Genomic DNA, 21252 nt, shown 5'->3' on the forward strand with positions numbered 1-21252 from the left:
TTGCAAAATCTGCAAGTCTGTCAACTTACTGATACAGGCTCACATCAGAGTGAGGCCTACAGCCCTTATAACAAGTACAGTTGCTCCAACAAGAACGCATAATTCCATTGATCGAGTGCACAGAAACAAGCTACAGGTTCAGCACAGATAAAAAGTAAGACAAAAAAACAAGAAAAATGAAGCGACAGCCTAAAAATAAGCACTTAATTGTGTTAAAAGATGTGAAGGCGTGAGAAGGTTAGTGACCATAGTGGTAAGTGCCAAAAAAAGGTGCATGAACAAAACAAACTGCAAACATACACGTGGTTTCTCAGCTTCGGCATGCTCAGTCACAGGCTTGGGCTGGAAAAGGAAAGCAGCAGGGCATTGCACTGCATGCTAAACATCAAAGCTGCATGTCACGCTTACACACTGCACACTTTACGCTAAAGCGTCGCGCACTTACACTCACAAAGCTGCGCAGCTAAACAAAGCGGAAAAATAAACTCAACAGCATAACACCACTTGGGACAAAATGATGTTAAAAAAGCCTTAGTCTTTACAATGGAGACACTCTTGAGACTAAAAGCATGCTAGCAGCTGCACTTGCCCTAATAATAGCATAAAGAAACGATTCTAAGCTACAAGCTCAAGGAGAAAAGCAGCAGACGCAAAGCCATAGGCCTCCCTTACCCGTCTCTGTGTCTGCCACACACCCATAGAGCAATATAAGGCACTGCCAATTGATGCTTGGTTGGTTTATGGGGTTTAACGTCCCAAAGAGACGCCGTAGTGGAGGGCTCCGGAAATTTCGACCACCTGGGGCTCTTTAACGTGCACTGACATCACACAGTACACGGGCCTCTAGAATTTCTCCTCCAAAGAAATTCTAGCCGCCGCGGCCGGGATCGAACCCGCGTCTTTCGGGTCAGCAGCCGAGCACCATAACCGCTGAGCCACCGCGGCGGCCACTGCCAATTGAGTACCACAGTGCGACCGCAGCTGGCGACACTAACATAGCTTCTCGTAAGCCAGCCTAGCTCAAGAAAGCAGCTCAGAGCTATTAATGCTATTCCGCATGAACTCCAATTTGGCAGAGAACCCTTCTACATGCGCTGGAATGACAGTGTACGCACTGTTTGTATATGTGATTACTGCCAGGCACTAGCAGCACAAACCTTCCACTGGATTAGGCAGGCCCACAAACGTAACCAAAATCTGCATTAAAAATCTCATCTCATACTCCATGATGATGATGATGATGGCAGTTGTCAACCTTGATGAATTTTACCCTTTACTATGCACCATCCTCAAAGGAAGACGATATCTGACAATTTACATCACACCAACTACTGATGTCATCCTGTGCCAAGCCAGATGAATTTAAAATTCAAACTTCTGCTTTTTGTTTCTTTAATAACATGCCCTCTTAATAGCATCATAGGTAGGATAAATATACCTAAAAGGATCCAAGAAAATGCTGAAGTTAATCAATGAATCTTCATGAAGGAAAAGCATGGAATGCAGTGGATTGTTTTCAGAGTACAAAGCTTTTGAGATATTGTTAAAAGTTGATGTGGCAGACACTGAACTGTGTAAAGGGTGTTAGGGAAGGGCACAGACCAGCACACCACAATGAAGCAAGCATGCAAGGCTACACAAGGGTCATGGAGCCGCTAAACAAGTCAACTGCCGGGAAGGGATTCTCGTGGAGAATACACTGTGTAACCGGACGATGTGACACTCACGATGTCTCCAAAGGACGCTTGGCTAGTGTCGGGGAGCGATGCATCGCTGATGTCAGATTCATTATCGGAATCTACGTAGCATCCCTGAAAAGCAAAAAGAAAATTATTTGCACAAAGCCCCTAATTGCATGCTCGTTAAGGTGTCAATGGGCCCTTTGTGAGCAAATGCAACTACTTGCCCATTTGGTTCCCTAGAGCTATTTTGTGACAAATAAAAAGGCCTACTAGTCATCAAAGCTGTCTTAGAGCAGTACACAACACCTATCAGCTGTTGTGATAACGGTCCCAGACTTGCACAGGGAGTCATCCACAAGCTTTGGACCCCAAGAAGACGCACGACCCAAGCTAGCCTCTTTCCTTTTTGAAGTGGTTACTGTTTTGCATGTTATAGTAATGGCTTAGCCAAAGCACAACCAGATGTAGCCCCGTATACTCTCATGTTCTTTTGTCCAGTGAACGACCAATAAAACTGAACCAGACAAACATGCTGCCGAAGGAAATGACAGATGAATTTCAATCCTTGATCAAAAACTGGCTACTTCTCAGATGACCTTTCTCATTTTTGTTTGCATTTTGGTTTTAACTTTTTATTGTCAAGTACTTCTTTTGCACTGGCCAGTTTTACGCCCAATCTGTGCGGAATTAGAGGCACTCAGGACAAACAAACATGCTTTACCAACCTGAATGCCTTTGTGCTCGACACCAGAAATCCAGTTCTCCACATGGGATCTGTGCAACGACGCAGTCTCCCGCGTTGACTTCTTACGTCTCCGAAATCGTTGCCTCAGTTGACAGTAAAGCTTGTAGCACACGAAGGATCCAACACCAAGAAGAAGAATGACGCTAGTGGTGCGGACTGCAACATAAAAGAGAAAGACCCCAGGTCACCGTCACATAGCTGAAAGGCCTTTGTGCCATTCCGATAAAGAAGGGGAGACATATTTGCATGCGAGGAATTAACATCAGCACCACAACAAACTAACTGCGTTCTCAGAAAAAAGCTCCTCTGGCAAGAGCCTTGTGGCATAACTGCAAGATATGTTGTAGTGCCATTTTGGCAAGCAGGAAATATTGCTGCACTTTGCAATATCGCCTTTCCTGACTTTCGTACTTGCATGAACCGTGAATCTGTGTGGCATTTTGCCACTGTGTTACATTTCAAGTGCAGAAGCAAGATGATGCTGTGTTGCACTTTATGGCAAATATGTTTGTTTGGTCAGATATCATATTATTTAAAACATTATCTTCTTTGTTAGGAGAAGGTAAGTGACGCCAACCAAGTAAAATACAGGAAAAACACGACGTTTCGGGACCGGCTCAGCCCCTTCTTCACGGTGTGACTACGGGCGAGCGCAGCTTGGCTTTTTAAGCCCCTGCATGGAGGACCTCCGGGTCAATGGCCGCAGCCCATGGACGTAGGATGAGGGGAGTGTCCCCAGGGAACGGTTAACACCAAAAAATATGTCCAGTGTCTACAAATACATCCTCTACGAGACACAAAGTGAGGCTAACGAAGGAACGACACACACACACACTTGGTCAAACAAAACAAGCGGCAAGTCGACACCAACCAGAGTGCCGCATTCACCCCACTGACTTGCTGCTTATCAGCAACTTATCAGCACGTGCAACGCATGCAAATTAAATTCAGCAGATGCATAGCATCTGATTAATTACGCCAACATCTTCATGACCTCCAGTTCTCATTGAAGTGCATAACGACAGCAGATCATAGTCCCAACTAGAAATGCATTTTTCATTTCATAAAAGGCATGTAATGAAGCAGATATGCTTGGAAGCTGATAATTACAATGCAAACCTGCTCACATGCTTTGAAGCGGTTCAACTATGCCTACACGGTTTGTGAAAGCAATTTGCATGAACTGCGGCAAAGGAGGACTAGTGACAGGACACGAAAGATAACAGCGTAGTTTTGCAACATGCGAAGAATTGTAGGCTTAATGGGTCAATGCTCTTCGTAGCGTCCAAATAAACAGCACAATAAAGTCCCCAGGCTCAAGATCATATAGGTAGATGCCAACTACCACACACTAACACGGTCCAGATTGCTAAGAAACAAATGCTTTGAGCAGACGCTAAGGAAGAAGCAACGCAATCGCAAAATCGCGGGAGCACTTTGCAGTATTTCTTAAAAGAAATTCCCATGCAGTAAACACATGACTGTCATCTGTTTGCACAAATAAAAACGCAGGTCGGAATGCACCGAGCATTATGCTTCAGAACATCTAATATTTACGACGTCGGCAAATGAATTACATACCCCTCCGTTTCCTGGACAACAAATTGTTCAACATGTCACACAGACTACGGACGTCACAGCTGCGACGCAACGCTGCCAGCTAGCTGAGCTGCTGGAGATCAGGTGACAGTGCCGATGCGAACATGACCTGACTAATGCTAACTACTACTGTTAGGTGGATGTCTCGTGCTTAACAAGCAAACAGCCCGATCGAAGCACATACATTTACGTCACGAGCTTCGCGGAGCGGCTGTGGTCGACGGCTGAACAAGTCCCTCTATCACAACATGCGATCGCCTAGCCGCGACATTTCCGGTGTCACTCACAGGAAAGCTCGTCCGTGCACCAAACACGACGCCGCAAAACGTCCACATCTCCTCGTGGCAACGCGGACACGCGAGTTTCGCGCAACAGTTGCAGTAGGGATGAACAGAGACTTCGCTCACCGTCAATGTACCGCGTCAAGCAAGCACTGATCGAGTCCAGAAAATCGAGACACAGATGCATTCGGGTAGATGCGGTTAGAGCAGGCAATGAGCGCCTGGTTTCCGTCACCAACTGTTGCTTCGCCCGAACAGGGGGTGCTAACTTGCAAACGACTTGTCCGGCAAGCGTGTCTCACGCACAGCGGTGTACGCTTACACAGCCAACGTCGTCCTCGACCACGAGCGAAACTCGAGTTGCGATGGAGATCCGACGCAAAACAACAACGTAAAACAAATGCGACTCGGTCGGATCACGGCACTCTAGTATTACGTGACCCGCAATAAGGATGCTCACGCTACCGCAGCGACCACGAAGAAGACAGGAAAAAAAAAAATCGCGGCTGCATCGCAACGCGTCGACGTTGCAAATAATCGCTTTCTTCGAGGCTTGACAGCCACCCGGATTGTACAAAATCTACCGAACAAAGGTGGGCTGACTCATCGAAGGCTGCGCGATACTCGGAAATACAAAGAGAAGCTCGGCGACGTCTTACGGCTGGGCCCCACTCGGGCACGGCGTCGAAACAGAGCACGCAAGGCGGCGAACAAAGCAGTTGGTCGCTGGAAAATAATACCTCATTCTTCCTGGAGACTCGCATGTGTGACAGCAGCGAAGGCGGCGATCCTTGGACGACGGTAGGGCTGTTTTGGAAAACAAAGCCCAGAGCGAGAGAGCAGCATCCCCCGCAGCCGCGCCGATGCAGCTTCGCGTTTGCTGCTGCTGCTAGGCTGGCTGCTGCTGCCCGCCGCCGCCAGCTGGCGGTCACGTGGTACGGCCGAATCCCACTATATGAGCAGGCTCAGGCAACCCGCGCCATTTCCCGTCTCCCCGGCCCCTACAGCCCGACCCGCGCGTTTGCCCATGCAGATTCGCGCTATTTGCAAGCGAACCAGTGATGCGCACGACCCCGAAACAATACACGCTACATTGTGAACAAGGCAAGCTAAAACTAACAACTGATGCGGAGTCAGTAGACTAAACAAAGACGATTATTTGTGAGCGTAAACAACATCGAAGGAATTCGAAACTTGAGCTTTTCACAACATGCCAACTTCGCTACAATTTCGGCTTCCAGTTAGAGACACTGTAATTACCATCAGTAACATCAAGTTGGATCAACAGAACTCGTTCTCTCTCTTAGCGACCGCTCCCGTAGTACGTACTTGAGCGTATCGACCCTCCGTCTCGCCGGCATCGACCAGCGTTCAGAAGTTGTCCGTGCTCTAGCGACGGCTCGAAACGCAGAATATTGCGGCGGCGCGTCGTCTGCTCGACTTTTCCTTTCGTCGTTAGCGTTTGCCGCGGCAGTCGGGTCAACAGATTACGCGCCGGCATCATTATCACCCACGTCAATCTTCCGGCCCTTTCCTTTTATCTCGCAGTGAAGATAAGTCCAACAGGCGTTTAACAAAATAGACCGGCCAGACTGCGCCGACATGCGCCGAGGCGAAGCAAAAGCGAAAGGATTGTTTTATACATGGATGGCGACCGAGCTGGAATGACGCCAAACGGCGGACGGAGGCCGCAATGGACGCTGAGCCATTTCCTATTTCGGGTTTTGTTCGTGCCTCCTTTCTCTATGGTGCCTCGTTACAGTCACGCGCTGCACTCGGTCATTTGCGCAAGGCGGCAATTGTCGCACGCTTGTATGGCAGCTCGACGGCGTTATCGTCAGTTCTATTATCAATGCAGAAAGTTGGAAGGTTAGAGATTAGCAGTGAGTCATCGCCTGAACGAGAAAGCGCGAGTGCCCAAGTCATGCATCCTGGATGACGTCACGGAACAGCCGGTTAACGTACGAAGGCGGAAGGAAACAACTCGAGATTGGAAGCGAAATACAGATGCGAAAAACTGAAGAAAAAAAAGGCACGACTGATACAGTGTGTACGCGAAAAATTCCCTTAAAAATCAGCATAATATTCAACCACACCACATGCCACGCCGACGGAGCTTGTTACTGAGAGAAGAAAAAAACGCGCACACATCTGCGCGTTTAAAACAGTATACGCGTGGACCTCTCAGCATTTCCTGAACAAGCTCGAGACAAATCGGCAACAGTAGCACAAGGGTCTAAAAGAAGCACTCAGCATTGAATTAGAATGACTGCCCAGTGTTTTTAATACTATTGACCGCAGTGTTGAGCCTCCGTGTAATAACAGCGTAAGGGGCAGAATTTCATTCTTATCTGGCAACGTGTGGGGGTGATTTCTGACTACCTGTGGTATCTGCACACCTGACGTTCGTCCATAACGCCTCTTCCTGCGTCAAAATGAGTACCAAGATTTACCACAACTTGGGACGAATCCTCCAATATCCCACTATTAATTTCAGCTGTACTGGCTGATCTGAAGAAGCTGGGACATCTACTCGTTCCCGTTTTAATTATCAGAACCCGCAATTAATGATTCATCCACCCATATTATAAGCACTCCTTGGTAGGTAAACACGCAGTCCTTGCTAACCTGTGTCGGGAACAGGGGGGAACACTTAGCGGTGCCTGGAAGACACTGAAACACCGACACGAGAGTGAGCACTACGGAAGATGCTCTCGTCCGAACGGTGCTCTTGCCGTACCAACTGCACTCCGGTCGGGTGCAGGCGGTTTCTTTTGACAATATAACCCACTGCCGCCCATCTCAACGGCCTCGACCCCCCTACTAGTGGACGAAACCTCACCCAAGAAGCAGGTACGAATAACTGGACGCGAGCACTTCTGATGGCAGTTTCCTGCCAGACGCCCTACGTGTTTCCCATATCTCTCCGTACAGTTTCCTTCGTTTTTTAATTCGCTAGCTAAGTCAGTTGTTCAAGTTTACACGGACGTTTACATTGACCTAAACGAATGAAACGCCTTTTACGAACAACACTCTACTATAACGAACAACTTGTCTGGATAAAAATGCCGAATTGCTAGACGAATTAACACGAAGTAATGACTGCATGTAAGCAATCGGTGTCATGCAGTTTAACAAAGCCGTTATTATTGCAACAACATCGCTACGCGATATATCAGTGCGCGAAGAGCACTTATTGGTGGTTTTGCGCGCGCCCAGGTCAAGCAGACGACAAAGTAAGAAAAACGAATAACCGGGCACGGGACTGCTGAGCTTCCGGGTGCTTCCCCAACACGCAATCACTATTTCCAGCACGAAAACTTTGTAAAGGCGATGTACTGAAATCCGGCCTCTGACTGCTCCGAAACTGGGAGGTATAGGCAGCTAGACTGACAGATAATTAGTAGCTGATCCTAACAGGCTAATTAACAGTTGTCATCAAGGTATACTAGGTAAAACCCCTAACATTCCATTACCTGATCTTAGCGCGGTTTACCGCGGTCCTCAAAAATGGGGCGTCAGTGACGCCTCCTCACAAAGAGGAGCTCTCCGGTCGGAGGAAAAATCTTTAATTAGCCCCAAGGCATAGTGGAAAAAAAAAAAAAAAAACGCTTGCTCCGCTTTTAAAGCCTGTAGTTCACCTGCCGAGTCCGAGTGAAGCCAAGCACCAGGAATGAAGGGGAGGGTGAGGAAAATAAGGAGTGGTAATGGCAGTGCTAGCTGAGTGCAGATTATGTTCTGTACCTACCCTAATCTCCGGACAGGTGGGACATGTGAGCTGTGCCACGCCATTCGAAGTTGCCGAGCATTAGAGGGGGTGAGGAAAGATATCGTTCGAAATCTGCAAAGGTCGTGTGCTTGTTCCGTGATGATGTGATACGTGGGGTTGGGGTAAGATTTCCCTGATGAACTAGTAGTATTCAGCTGTTTGCTCTTTGTGTGTTACGACGTCTTCCGCTGACGTTGGACATCGCCATGAGGCCTAGAGAGTGCTCTAGCTACTCTAGCTAGCACATCAACTCTTAATATATGTCTCTATTACTTAGCGATCACAAGCCAGAACGCTGCCTAGATCATTCGCGTTACCGACTCGCAACCGTGCTGTGATTTTTCCCCCAATGTTATTATGACAGTTTCCTGCTTTCACCACCAAAATTGTTCTCTCGCCCTGCTCCACCACTATTCCCGCTACTTTTTTCCCACTTTCTGAACACTACCCGTACAATGGCTGTTTTGAAATCTCAAAGCGTAAGGGCCTGACGCAATAAAAGTATATGCTCTAGCGTTTCCTTGTGTCCCATACAGAAACAGAAAATACCGACGGTGGCGCCAGATTTCTGCCGGCAGTATTTCCCTCGGAGTCGTCGAAAGAGATTTTCCTTTAAGTTGCAAAATCGGTCTATCTATCCTTTCCTAATCGGCAGAGATATTTTCCGATTTACATAGTTTCTGTTTCAACTTCACCCGATTAGACCATGTTGCTGCCGTTCTGGCTTCTGCATTTGCTCGCGAGCCACCGCACATTGGTAATGTCCTACCGAATTCAGACGCCGGCAGATGGCGAGCGACATTCAGAACTGCTCGATGCTGCTCAAAACGTGAATCACGACCAGCACAGCACCGACGGAAACGTCTTTTTCAACCCAGAGGGGGCGCATTCCGTCGTTTCTCGCCTCCACTAATGTGTACCAGACGACACTGTAACCAGACTTTACCGCCAGGAATAGTCCGCGGGTCATGGCCGGATTTGGATCCGCAGTTTCGTAACTGTTATGATCAAAGAACACGGCCAATCAACGCGGGTTTGCTTATTCCTGCCAGAGCTGCCAAAGCTTCCACTAACCCCCCCCCCCCCCCCCCCCCCCCTCCCTCCCGCATTAATGCGCTGCAACCTCGGCCTGCGGGAAGATTCTGAGCGCGCGCATATGTGCCTGCAGACTCGCCCCAGTTACCCCTAATTGGGGTTTCGCTCCAGCGCGCTGGCTACGCTAATTTGACGCCGCCGCGGTGCCACAGGAAGTGATGCAATTTTCATGCGCCACAGCCGAAGCGGCCGCGACCCGCTAGTCTGTACGCATAAAGAGAGTCGAGCTACCGGCACTGTGCGTGGAAAAAAAAGGGGGGGGGGGGGGGGGTGGAAATACGATAAGCCGCAAATAAACAAGCCGGCCGGATGGAAGGCTTCAGCTAGAAATGGCGGCTATATGCGAGCGCCCCCGCTGTTAAAGGCTTATACGGCTTTACACACTCACTATCAGATATAGGCACTATAAAAAAGCGGTAAAATCTCGCACAACGGTCTAGTTTATTATTGCTAGCGCTGAAGCATTTCTCTACGATAGCTCCCTGCGGTATGTCTGCGCGTGGCCTCCGCGATCAAGCGCGGCGCTGATCGCGGAGGTCACGGTCTGCGTCGTGCGGAGATGGCAGAGCTACAGTGAACTAGAATATTGGGTAGTGTGCTCACAGGCCCGCTCGGGGTGACCCCGCCGGTGTCGACAGGGCGCGGTGGCGCGTGGTGGCGCTGCACGCGTCTTCACGGGTGAAAGCGAGTGGCGCATTCGGCTGGCGTCGCAGTAGCCGTGGTAGCCGCGCCGACAAATTGAATTATTATCGCAACATTCGCGTGTGTGTCATCGAAATGGGTCGGCAGATCTTGAATGGAACTTAATTTCTGGCATGTGCACATGTTTATTTATTTCTCAAAGTTCCACAAGGGACATTGCATGAGGAGTTACATGAGCAACTTTTATCAGTATACGCTTGGCACGCAGGGATGATCACGCATTGTCACTCGTGCCTGCAATGTTTCCTTGCAGTTATAACGCACTGCGTACCGAGGGCTCATACAGCTCTTTGTCTTAATACTTAAAGTTAATAGTAGTAGCATGTGGTGTGGCGGAATTTGATTATATGTCAGGGACAAACGCGGAATGGAGAGTGTGTCGGCGGCAGCAGTTATTTCTATTCGCAAGGAGCCAAGCTGCAGCACACATAACACAGAGGGGCAGGGAGGTAGAAGGGAGACACATAAGTGAGCGAAAGTACAAGGAAGGGGGGGGGGGGGGGGGGCATATACATTATTTAAAATTAGCGCTTTGCGCTAAATACGATCGAGGCACGCGTACCGAAACAATTTCGACACAACAGTAACTGACTTCACATTTTTTTGAACAGCCATGCAGCATCCACTGCTATTTAAAAAAATAAAGAATGAGGCAGATTTGTCATCACTGCATGCATTTATGCTCGCTCATTTCGCCTCTGGCAGCGGTGGCTCAGATGGCGCTCGGCTGCTGATCTGAAAGACATGGGTTCGAACCCGGCCACGGCTGTCGAATTTCGATGGAGGCGAAATTATAGAGGCCCACGTACTGTATGATGTCAGTGCACGTTGAAGAACCCCAGGTTACAGTGAGTTGTACCCATGTGGTGGAAATTTCCGGAGCCCTTCACTATAGCGTCCCGCATAGCCTGAGTCGCTCAGAGACGATAAAACCCCGTAAACTAAACCACTTCGCCTCTTTTTCGTTCAACTTTTTCTAGCACTTCAGAGCAGCGTCAGCAACGGCTCAGTTTAAGGTGCTTCGCCCGTTCGAGTTTTTCTTCGCTGCAATGAATTACATTCCGAAAGCATTCTTCATATGTTGGAAGTGGTTAGAAGCAGACTTCAAAAACAAGTTGGTTCTGTGAGGTTTTCTGTGGAGAGGTTTTCAAGCTTCAACACAAATCCATAAAGCTGCGCCGGTGGGTAGAGCAGTCCTCCATGGTCGCGGTATTTTGTCAGCCTCGCAGGAAAACAGTTTTCATTGGGAGACTGCATTGTAAGCAAGGTAATGCACATTTGGCAATTTGTCTCCAGTACACACTTCCGTGCAACATACCCTATTACGTAGAAAACAAGTCTACAGTCACTTCTACCTACGTGCTCATCGTGGTCATGCGCAGGCACCCAAGTTTGAATCTGGAGGGCCCTGCATTTGAAGGCCGCTTATCTGGGCAAGCTTGAACAAGCACTGGCACCATACGTGAACAAAAACGTGAAATGACCCCCCGAGAAGCGCTCAAACCAGTGCAAAACCGCACAACAGAACAACAACGAGCCCACAAATACACACGGCGCACTGACGGCGACGGCAAATCCTACCGTGAAGTCTACTGTGGCGCCACCTCGTGTCGGCGCCGCGAAACAGAAACCTGTCGACATTCGCTGGGCCACCGCTCCCCCATTGAGCCGGCGCGGAGTGAGCACACTACCCAATATTCTAGTTCACTGTAGCAGAGCACACCGGCCCACCATCATCAGCTCCACGACTGATGATGATGATGACGATGCTTTACTAAACAAGTGGTGCCATCTAGCGGCTTCCGCAGCAGATACTGTTGGATGGCGACGGCGATAATTATTCAAGTTCTCTTAATACCACACCATTAACTCCATACTGCTTTTTAGCAAGCAGTTTAACAACAGACGGAGAGTCTGTTGTCTCACAGCTAAGCAGCTAAGAGTCTCACAGCTAAGCAAGCATCACTCCATGTACACATACATCTAAGCATCGTAACACCACCAACAAACATTGCAACAGAGTAACGTATTCAGTGAATACCTAAACTAGATAAGAAGAGTGCAGGCTCACGCAATTATTTAACGGGGTCTTGTATTGCGAAACGCCCCAAAAACAAGCCGATGTACGTAAACCTCAATCCTTGCTGGTACCAACGTAGAAATTGGGCCCGTTGTTAAAAGCCTCGCAGTTCTTTTCCCAGAGAAGATGTCGTGGGACGATCATGTCCAAATACGACTTGCTCCAAAATATCTCCTAGGGCTCTTGTCGCGTCAGCGATTTATCTAGTTGCTACATGTTTCTTGGAAAAAACAGCGCTAAACGAAGGACAACGAAAAAGAGTACAACAGGACCGGCGCTGTTGTACTCTTTTTCGTTGTCCTTCGTTTAGCGCTGTTTTTTCCAAGATTTATCTAGCCTCGAACCATAAAATTATTGCTTTATCACTCTCAATTTTTTTTTCAGACTAAGATATTCCTACTTAGTCTGGGGCGCGCTACAACTTCTACCAACAAAATTAATGTGCACAAGTTATAAAAGGGAGCTAGCTGTGCGCATAATTTCGAATGCTGGTTACGATGTAACAGCAACTTGGTTTGGGCTAGTTGGTAACAGTTCTTCGAAAACATAGCGCAAAAAAGACACGGACGACACAGAAGCGGACAGAACAGGCGCTAACTTGCAACTTTATTTTCGAAATGCCACCACGTCTAATATACAGGGTCTTTCACCTAAGACTTTCTGCAATTTTAAAAAATAAGCTATTTGAATTAGATGCGCGCTTTTTCTGGCATAGCATTGTCAGTGGTGTAGTACATCATAACGCAGCTAAGACGTGCTAACTAGCAGGCTTGTTAACCAATATTTAATAGTTAACTTTTAAACTATTACCGTTGGGCTCCTTAATTATTGAGAGGCATGTAGCCCACCGTAAGTAATGTCCATATCTGTTTTTAGAATTTCGAGAACGCGATTATCCTCGGCGCTGTGGCCCAACAAATTTTGGCTATTTCGACGAGTTAGGTTCACTGGAGAGGTTGCTTTGCCTGCAAGCTTCTCAAACCGCATGTATTTTGGCGCGATGTAGGCGAAATTTGTTGGGCCAAAGCGCCGAGGATAATCGTGTTCTCGAAATTCTAAAAACGGATATGGACATTACTTACGGTGGGCTGCATGCCTCTAAATAATTAAGGAGCCCAACGGTAATAGTTTAAAAGTTAACTATTAAATATTGGTTAACAAGCCTGCTAGTTAGCACGTCTTAGTTGAATTATGATGTACTGCACCACTGACAATGCTATGCCAGAAAAAGCGCGCATCTAATTCAAATAGCTTATTTTTAAAAATTGCAGAAAGTCTTAGGTGAAACACCCTGTATAGGAAGCGATCACCACCATCAAGCGATGAGCATGCGCAAAGAAGAGCACAATCATGATTACAGCGTTTGGAAAATAAGCAAAAAATTACGATAAAAGAGACATCGCGTACTGAAACTTACTGCAAAAAGCGCTTTTCAAGCTTGTCAAGGTTAAGAGCCAAACAAATAACGCGGCAAAAAAAGAGAAGATAAAAATAGATCGACTAAAAGATGAAGGGAGTGTACAAGGCTCCGCACGAAGACAACACGTGGTGAAGAAACACAGAATGACAATGAGGAAATTACATTTATGGGAATGGCAATGGAAGTAAAAGATAGCAGAAAATTAGGCCGAAAACAGATAAGGGCTGTGATACTATATATAATAAAATGAAAAAAAAATTAAAATCTAGGAAACTATAAAGTATATGTATATGAAAAATACAGAAAAGGATAAAACGAGAAGTATAAAACACGAGTGTAGAGGGCTCCATGCTAAAACAACGATAGGGGGGGGGGGGGGGAATGGGATATGCAAATATGAGAAATGAAATATGGAAATAACACATGAAGTAAAAGCCAATAAAACGCCAAGGAATGAAAAGCAAGAAAATGCAAAGGAAAAGCGGGACCATTCCGGTTCACAACAAGAAAGGATGCTTACGGTAAGCAGTCTTAAGATGTGAAGGACTGTGTACGGGAGGCCTAGGCATGGCCCAAAAGAACTCTCTCCATCGACTAACACCAGAGACACTGTGTCTGGCTCAAAATTACCGCCCTGCCCCGTCAGCGAAGGCGGTTGTGTGGAATGCAGCGGGCGCAACACAAAGACGTGCGAAATAGCCAGAGGGCAAAAGAGGAGAGGCCGCGCGGGGCGCCCAGCGCGACCACACGCATGACGCATCCCTGCGGCCCGTTTTGCAGCGCGTCCCCAACTTCCCCCCCCCCCCCCCCCTTTGGCGCAGAGACAGGCACGTTTGTGCGTTTGTGTGTGCGCGCATGCACGCCTGCAGACGGCCTTGTTGCGAGGTACGGGCTGTGGACTCGGAGAACGCTAGGAGTTGGGTCTTTATTAAGGGAAGTTAACCCAAAAGAAAAGAGGGCCCCATGCCCTTGGAAAACAGACTGTCTCCCCGGGCAGCTGCTCTCTTCCGCTGCTAAGGGAGGACTCCCTTTGTCCGTTGACGGCCAAGTTTTCGAATGCCGTGGTCGCGTGTCCAAGCCGCGGTTCTTGGAAGAGACCACCCCGGGTTCCGATGCGAGAAGAGAGAGGACAGCCGTGACCCTCATAAATATGTCAACTTCGAGAGGAGTGCGTCTTCGGCTGAACATGAGCTCCGCGTTCGCGAAGAGGCCGGCACCCTGCGGCGCGGAGGGTAGGCCGGAACGCTCGCGGCACAAACAGCTTCCCGGAGTTCGCGGGCCCACTGGCCTGCATTGTCTTGCAGCGCGACGGCCTTACTAATGGCTCGAGGTGGCGGGGGAGGCCGGCAAGTTAGCACCAAGAGGGCTCCCAGCAGAGGAGGCGAGGAGGACACCGAAGGAACGAAAGAGAGTCCTCAGAGAGACGCGTTGCAGACAGGGGAGACAAAGGACAGAACGACGGAACGGGAGAACGAGCAGAGACGGCGAGGTGGACGGAAGCAGATCGCGCTGGTCTGTAGTCGGTGAGGCCGGACCCGAGGGCATCCGTTGCAAACTGACCGCCAGCCGAGACGCCCAAGAAGCCGGACGCCACAACCCGTCAGAGTACCGCCAGCCGAGACGCCCAAGAAGCCGGACGCCACAACCCGTCAGAGTACCGCCAGCTGAGACGCCCAAGAAGCCTGACGCCACAACCCGTCACAGTCACCGAAACGTGGGACCGCCACCAGGCTGAGCGCCACCCCCGCCAGAGCAGCCGAGAGCGAGGCAGCGGTGACAGCGATGAGCGGAAGACAGCGGTGAGCGGAACTCCCAGTTTCACCTTCAGGCAGAGTGAGAATAAATTAGGTTGATTCGGAGGCGTTGTGTGTTGGCTCATTTCTCCTCGCTTCAGCAGAACCCGTAGATAGCAACAAACAACTGTGTTGCATTGTGACTGACCCCCGACAGGTGGGAACGTCACAAAGACATGGTTCACACCTACAGATAGCCCTCAAGGAATTCAACTTCACTGTCCAGTAATTGAATAGAAGGTGCGCTGTCGCACTTTTTCCCAGCTTTTCTTATAAAATACGCCTCCATGACTTCATGCTCTGTTTTTCCTTTAGCTGATGTTAAGAATTGTTTTATCTATTTTTGGATAGCATTCGTTCTCTCCCTCTGTTTCACATGCTTTGCAATGGTCGGCTAGGTTGCTTCCTGATTTGTTGCGTACGCATAATCTATGTACTCTCGCCCTCTCATTAAAGCGTTGTCATTAAAGCATTGTCTGCCCAATGTAATGACGCCCGCAACTGATAGGGATTCTGTACAGAACGTTTGCCTTACATTCCGTTAACTCCGTTTGATGTTTCGTCGTGCAGTCATGTCGTTTTACCATTTTCTTGGTGCCGACCTTGGAAAGCTTACAAGGGGCAGAGAAAACTACTTGTACATTATAACGCGCTGCCAGCTTCTTGAAACTATGTGAAAACCTATGATAATATGGTATTACCTGGACAGGAGTCTTGCTTTTGATCTCTTCACTCCCCTGCTCACTACAGGAAACCTTGGAGGCTTCCAGCTTTTGCAAAAGGCTTTCACACACTGCCAGTATAAGCTCTACGGGAAATCCAGCCTCTTGCAGTCGCCTGGATTGCTCATGGATGCTGGCGGCCATGGGGTGCGTGCAGGATTTTGTAGCTGCTCCGTGGAGACCGGAAGACACGATACCCCGCTCAACAACTTTAGAATGTGCGCTGTCAAAGCGTAACAGACGTTTTTTGGTTCGTGGATGGTACATCCAGCAGATATTAAGGTTGGTGAAATCTAATTCAATATCTAAGAACTGAATACGGTCATCTGTAGGTGATTCCCAAGTGAAATTTGTCCCTGTCCTGTCCTGTCGCCTGTCCTGTCCCCTTCTGTGTCGTCCGTGTCTTTTTTGCGCTATGTTTTCGAAGAGCTGGTTTTTGAGAATCTCAACATTATACCGCTACCTATCTCAGCAGTTCAGTGCTTGCCGCGTGCTATCAGACCTTGAAGAGATAAAAAACAACGACCTTTATCTCGAGGAACTCGCAGCTCTGGAATTATGCCACAGTGCCTGTTACACAAGGAGCACATAACAGTGTCAAGCACCATACACATCAACGAATTACAGTGGCCAGATGCTTAGTAAGCGGTACTAGTTACCGGCTGTATTAAGTTGTGAACACCTTGTACAATCCTGAAACAAATGTACTCTCCATTTTTTATCAGCCTTCTGCATTTTTTTACATTGCTTTTCTCTAGTTTGTACTCTCCTAGGCTTTAGTAGCTAAACTTAACTTGCAACAGCTTTTTCATCTTTTGTTTTGTTTTTGTTTGTTTTCGTTCCTTCCACTCCAATTGTTTTCCTGATATATCCTGTATTTTTTCTGTACATGAAGTGCAAATATGACGCCGCGGTGGCTCAGTGGTTATGGCGCTCGCCTGCTGACCCGAAAGACGCAGGTTCGATCCCAACCACGGCGGTCGAATTTCGATAGAGGCGAAATTGTAGAGGTCCGTATACCGTGCTATGTCAGTGCACGTTAAAGAACCGCAGGCGGTCGAAATTCCCGGAGCCCTTCACTGCGGCATCCCTCATAGCCTGAATCGCTTTGGCATGTTAAACCCACATACATTATAAGTGGAAATGTGCCTATTCTATTCTCCACAATCTTTCTACTTCACAAGAATGAAGAGCTTCTGGACTTCGGTAACTTTGACCACTATTTACGTTAAACAGCTTTGCAAACCATTAAAATAGCATCGTAAGATATGATGTCGCGGTAGAGAATCGTCTGTACGTGTCTCAATTTAAAAAAAAAAAAAAATCCGTTGAATTTCTGCCGGCTACAAGAAAATGCACGCTGAGCATACTGATTTTATAATGGTTTCTTATATTGGTTTTTAAAAAAGCTCTTGTTTGCTGACGTCCAAGATCAAGTTGCCTTAACGCATAACGTGTCAGCGTAATTTGCACCCCCAGTCAAGCGCCTACCGGCGCACAATAGCGCACAATATGCCTAACGGCATACTGTGCGGCGACGACCGCAAACCGCCCAACCTAACAAGTAAGCTACACGGGCATTTCCGCGTCCAGCCTGTCTCTAAACGGAAAGGCGACCGGGCCGACACCCGAATTTGTAGTCTGCCGGCCACGATGCATACTCGTTTAGCCGCACAGTGGCTTAGTACTACACCACAGAACTCCTTTTAAATGCGGCAAGAATTACATTGGGCAAACCGGGAAATGCATAAATACACGCTTACGTCAGCATAAAACCTCTTTGAATGGTGCTCCTTCATCAAATCTGTCCCTTCATTACAGAGATTGTCATCTGAACAAACCCGGTGTGTCCAAGGTGTCTGATAAAAAAGCATGTTTTCCACTGCTTAACAGGGCTAAGATTAAATTCAGACATCCAGATCAGCTGACTAGGGAGTTGTGTGAAGCCCATCACATTCACAAGAACAGCGACACGTGCGTTAGCACACCATCTGTAAACTTACATGAGTGCGAAATTTTGTATCTAGATTCTTAACTTTCTTTTGCGTGCTTTTTGCGGGAAGCGCAGGCGCTTTGGGTTGTCAGTTGTGTGCATATAATCTGTGTTTTTACAAATAAACTTTCAGTTGTTAGTAGCGCTTGTCCTTGTCCTTCCTTCTCTGTTCTTGTTCCTAGTCGCAGCGCTGGTGAAATTTTGACAGAACTCCTATACTTCAGTAATACAAATCTTATAACGTGGGTGAAAGTGAGCTGCTTTGCTGCAGTTCGGTTTTGCGGTGAAAACAGGCTGAATTAAAAGGCGGAAGAATTGTTTGCTCCTATAACTATGTGCAATCCTATAACTGGCCTGGCAGGATGGATCGAGTACACGCGAATATACGAGGCAATCCTATAACTGGCCTGGGCCACTTAAAGGATTTACTCGTATACTCCCTTATATTCCAAATCCCATAACCATCCCGTAGGCCTGTTATAGGACTTGGGCAAGATCGAATGAACAATTCCTCCGCCTTTTAATTAAACATGCTTTCCCAGCAAACCGGAAATGCAGCAAACCAGCCCACTTTCCCCCACCTCCTCTACCTCCAGTCACGGTGTTTTAAAAGCATGTTCATTACGTTCGTTACAAGCGCTGTCTTTTCCGAATTCCTCCACCGCATCCCACAACACAGGCCAGCCCACGAACAAGCGGCACTTGAGCGTGACTTTCTCCAACCCACGACTTCGAACGAGCGTGTCCGTCCGTGCACGGACCAGAAGAATCCACGGCGCCAGCTGGCGACGGGGCCAGTCGATAACCTTGGCCGCCATTTCTACTGCTCTCTCCCACACAGCCTCACCCTCTTCTCCTTATTTATAGGGCCATTGTTTCTAAATATCGCCAGGGCGCGCACGCGCCTCAAGAGCCGGAGAGAGGGAAAGCCAGAGGAGCTTTTTCTCTCACCCTCTACACCTGCCCCTCCTCCCAAAAAGTTCACCGCACCCTCGCGAATGTACAGGCACATAACTCGCTCCAATTCTTCTCCGGCAATCTGTCTTCCCCACGTCGTTACGTCATAGTGACTGCAACCGACTCGCTCCCGCCCGCCAGGCCTTTCCACATCGACCGAGCTCTCTCTCATTCCGCGGGTTGGTCACCGGTCACTGGTATAGGGTTAACAGAATACACGCTGAAGTAATCGTTAGTAGAAGCAAAATAATAAAAAAAAACGTTCTGTACACGTGCCCCTGCCCGTCCTCTTCTGTTCGTCATTAGCGCGCCCGAGGAAGGACACGTGCAGATGTGAATTCGGTTCGGAGTTTACCGCTCTCTGCGGCTTCCATTTGGTATAGACGTATGGAATAAATAATTTAGCAATGAAAACGTGACAATTACTAGTCCTGCACACCTCTACAAATCAGAATGCACCAAAGAATTAAACCTTCACAGCTCTTCGTTTTACCAAAAAAAAAGCTACCCAGTGTTTACGCTATCGCTGCGTAAATCGTTAAAATGAGCGAAACTTCACATTACACAAAACGCCAGCGCACCGCCCGCTGGTGTCTACGATGCCTCACCGTCACACAACACGGACCGAACACAGGTCCTTCGCAAAGTTCGAACACTTTCCTCACCCCCATTAATGCTCTGCAACTTCGGATGGCGCAACGCAGTTCACTGTCCCAACTGTCCGGAGACCACGACAGATGAACACATTCTGCACTCGTAACACCGCCATTACCTCTCCTTATCTCCCTTTTGCTACACGTCCTTCCTGAAGTGCATGCCTTCACTCAGGTTCGGCAGATGACCAACGAGCCTTAGCGCACTGGGCCTTAGTGCTGGCCTTTTCCATCCTACTCCCTTCTTCACATCGCTCTTCACAGACGTGGTGTGACGTCAGTGCTCTGTGTACTGACGTCACAGAGCAAACTCGTTCGCGCCTTTCATTTCAAGGTATGACGTCGCCGTGAAGTAAAGACCTGTGTGCACCTACAGGAGCATGCAGAAAATACACAAGAGGCAGGATCGACAGCATCGCCTACACGACGAGAAGACACAAAAACACTAAACATAGTATAGTGTGGGTTCCAGGAGATGAGGGGCAACGTGGCAGTAGACGAGTTAGCTCGAGGGTACGTCAACTGAGCAGACAACACTTTGCACCACGGGCACCTTTGACCCTGTTACCCCCACGTACTCAGACATACTCCACCATTACAAGGGTCAGCGGAAACGCTACCCAACCCCACACAAAATTCTTACCAAAGAGGAGGCGGTAGACTGGCACAGACTACAAACCGGTACCTACCCGCACCTGCACAAACTACACAAGATTTTCTTTAGACAATATGTAGACGAATCTCCGTGGTGTCAGGGTAAACCTACACTAGAGCATGTCACATGGACCTGCCCTAAGGCAGACCACCCGAGTGTGACGCAGTGGGAGCAATTGCTGGCCAGTGTTACGTTTCGCCTTCGTCGTGAGGAAAAATCGGCGCGGTTGCAGCGGAATGCCGACGAGTCACGAAAGGCACGCGGGGTCAACGCCTGGACTAGCCACGGAAGCGGCGTCAGTAATCCACCCCGCAACTAGCCAGCGCAGCTCTGCAGTGCACCCTCATCTACAGAACGAAGTTAGCTGCCAAGACCGGCATTTATTGATTGATTAAAAACGTCTTCATTTGTTCAATATTCTCAGAACATGTAGGTGGGCCGCCTAGTCCGGTAGTCCACTGGCTGCTGCTGCTGCGCTGGCCCTCCCCACCAGCCAGTGCTGACGGTCAGGATCATCGCTGAGCAGAATAGCCTCCCACTGCTCCTCCGAGGGGTTTGGAATGGGGTCAACTAAGGGATTAAATTGGCATGCCCACATCATATGGTAGAGGTTAGTACTTGACATTCCGAGGGGCCCGGGGGTCAGCTGAGTCCAGTCATCAAGTTTGACAGCAGCATCCGTCTTCCAGGAAGAAGTTAACGTTTTCCCTACACCGCGTGGACTTGCACGTAGCCTGGACCCTGCACGTGCGACCACATGAAAAGCGCGGGAACGCCGCTCGTGGACATTCCAGCGTCTGCGCGACGTAGATGGCATCCTTCTCTCTCAACCAACACGTGACGGGGGCGTGTTCCCTAATCAGGGAGTGTGTGATGGGTGCCACAGTGAACTTTTCAGGACACTTCTTCCTCGACAAGCCCGGCCCCCATCTAGGGAGCCCAGGGAAAGGAAACGCTATAAAACTCGGCACCAAGTAGGGCCGAGTAGCTCCTCGTCATCGAGCTCCTCGTCATCGAGCTCCTCGTCATCGAGCTCCTCGTCATCGAGCTCCTCACCATGGAGCTTCTCGGCATCAAGCTCCTTGTCATTGCGACTCTCTTACTGA

The 21252-nt window shown here is 48.7% G+C and overlaps 1 protein-coding gene across 6 annotated transcripts in view; it reads right to left on the bottom strand.

Moving 5' to 3' along the window:
- Positions 1-21252, bottom strand: part of LOC149365537 (uncharacterized) — a 77915-nt gene that overhangs the window by 17515 nt on the left and 39148 nt on the right. For 3 of the 6 annotated variants that reach the window (XM_089543752.1, XM_089543723.1, XM_089543714.1), the window contains exons 2-4: positions 2408-2583; positions 1728-1811; positions 301-342 (exon numbers count right to left, since the gene is read on the bottom strand). In XM_089543752.1, the coding sequence (XP_089399878.1) occupies positions 301-342; positions 1728-1811; positions 2408-2583 (302 nt within the window). Of the gene's footprint in view, positions 1-300; positions 343-1727; positions 1812-2407; positions 2584-4433; positions 4799-5636; positions 5824-21252 lie in introns of those variants that run through there. The other 3 variants (XM_089543744.1, XM_089543759.1, XM_089543733.1) reach the window with 3 other exon arrangements.

The sequence above is a fragment of the Amblyomma mixtum genome, chromosome 1 (assembly GCF_055824585.1).
Source record: "Amblyomma mixtum isolate Tamu chromosome 1, ASM5582458v1, whole genome shotgun sequence".
Lineage (NCBI taxonomy): Eukaryota > Metazoa > Arthropoda > Arachnida > Ixodida > Ixodidae > Amblyomma > Amblyomma mixtum.